Below are 1765 nucleotides of genomic sequence, written 5' to 3' on the forward strand. Positions count from 1 at the left end.
CTCTCTCTCTCTCTCTCTCTTAATATTCGTTCTTCTTTCTTTACTTTACTCTTCTCTTCTCACTCGCTGCTCCCTACAGCCGCTGTTTTGGAATCCCTTTTTCTCTTCTCCACGTGTGGTGTGCGGTGTGCCCTCACTTCCCTTCACACAATACCGCACACACGTGTAGAAGGGAAGAAGAGAGAAGAGAAGAAGAAATACACCTTATTATTATTATACACAAAAGAAAATAGATAAATAGAGTAAACAAAAAAGAAGAAAAAGAAGAAAGAATAATGAAGAAGGAATATAGACGCAAACAAGCAATGTAAAGACCAAGAAAAAGAAAAATAAATAAATAAATAAATAAATAAATAAATAAGAAACGTTGAATTTGCAGTCATTTTATCATTGACATAATTATATGCCTAGTCACACTTGTAGCAATAATAGTAGTGGCACTCATACTGATATCATCATAAAACTGAATAAATATAAAGGGAGAAATAAATAAAAAGAAAGAAAAAGAAAAAGGAAAAAGAAACCAAAATAAAAAAAAGTGAAAATAAAGGCAAAAATAAAGAAAGGAAGTAAATTAAAAAAAAAAAAAGCACCAATGTCCCTAAAGACCGTTATCATATGGATATGAGAAATATGTATATATAAATATATATATAAAGAGAGCAAATAAATGATAATAATAAAAAGGAAGAAGAAAAGTTCTTTGTTTTTATTCTGTCTCTCTGCTTGTTAATCTTTCCCCTCTTTTAAGCACATGTTTGTTCTTTCCAATCCTCTTATGTTATCATTCTCTCATACTTTGTTTGTTTAATTTTCGGTTTTTTTTTTCTTTTTTTTGTTTGTTTCCCCAATTCATCTCTTCACTTATTTAACTGCTATTATTTCACCTCCCGTTCTCTTTTCTCACTCTCTTTTGGAATAAGTGTTTAAGTTGTGTGTTTGGGAATGAAAAAGAAAAGAAAAAAAAAATGAAAAAAAGGTTTATTCTTTTCACTTACAAGCACAGTAATCCCTTACTGTATATAGAGTTTTTTTTTGGGGGGGTTCTCCAGATATTTGGTGTTAATCCCAATGGAAGTACTTTTACACAAGCAATAAATTCTTATATATATATATATATATATTTCACTCTTTGTTTTCTTTCTTTACTCTCCTTCTACTTTTACTTCCTCTTCTTCTTCTCCACCACTTTTCGTATTTTCCTCCTTCTTCTTCTTCACTGGTGTATGTGCGGCTGTGGGTGAATTTACATTAAACTCAAATCCCGCAAAGGCGCGACTGTCGGGATCACTTGGATCGCATGGTTGATCCAACTGCGCCACCCGTGTACTTTCCTGTAGAAACCGCTTATCAAAATACCGCAAATCATTCCGCCGCACATCTGGCACAAATGCCGGTTTAATCTCCCGTCGCAGTAACTTTTCAAAATCAATAGATTGAAAGAATGGATGGGCACAGAACTCCTCCCCTGTGGTCATTCGCTTTGCCGGGTCCTTCTCCAACAATCGCTCTAGTAAGGAACACAGCTCGGGTGAGAAGGAGGAGGGGCAGACCAGTGGCTTGTGGAGGATCATCTCATACATCTCCCGGGTGTTGGTGGAGTAAAAAGGGGGAATGCCGTCGACCATCTCGTAGAGGAACACACCGAGACTCCACCAGTCAACAGCAGTGGTGTGGCCGGCGCGGCGAATGAGCTCCGGGGCCATGTACTCCGGCGTGCCGCAGAAGGTATGGGTGCGATCATCACTACTATTATTATTATTAT

At 36.8% G+C, this 1765-nt stretch overlaps 1 protein-coding gene across 1 annotated transcript; it reads right to left on the bottom strand.

Moving 5' to 3' along the window:
- Positions 1–1145: 1145 nt before the first annotated feature.
- TM35_000261480 (putative rac serine-threonine kinase) lies at positions 1146–1763 on the bottom strand (the record flags this gene model as incomplete). The annotated part of the gene is made up of 1 exon (XM_029027885.1): positions 1146–1763. A coding segment is annotated over one exon (618 nt), but the record flags the coding sequence as incomplete, so codon positions are not given.
- Positions 1764–1765: the final 2 nt, after the last annotated feature.

The sequence above is a fragment of the Trypanosoma theileri genome (assembly GCF_002087225.1).
Source record: "Trypanosoma theileri isolate Edinburgh chromosome Unknown TM35_Tth_26_V1, whole genome shotgun sequence".
NCBI classification, from domain to species: domain Eukaryota; phylum Euglenozoa; class Kinetoplastea; order Trypanosomatida; family Trypanosomatidae; genus Trypanosoma; species Trypanosoma theileri.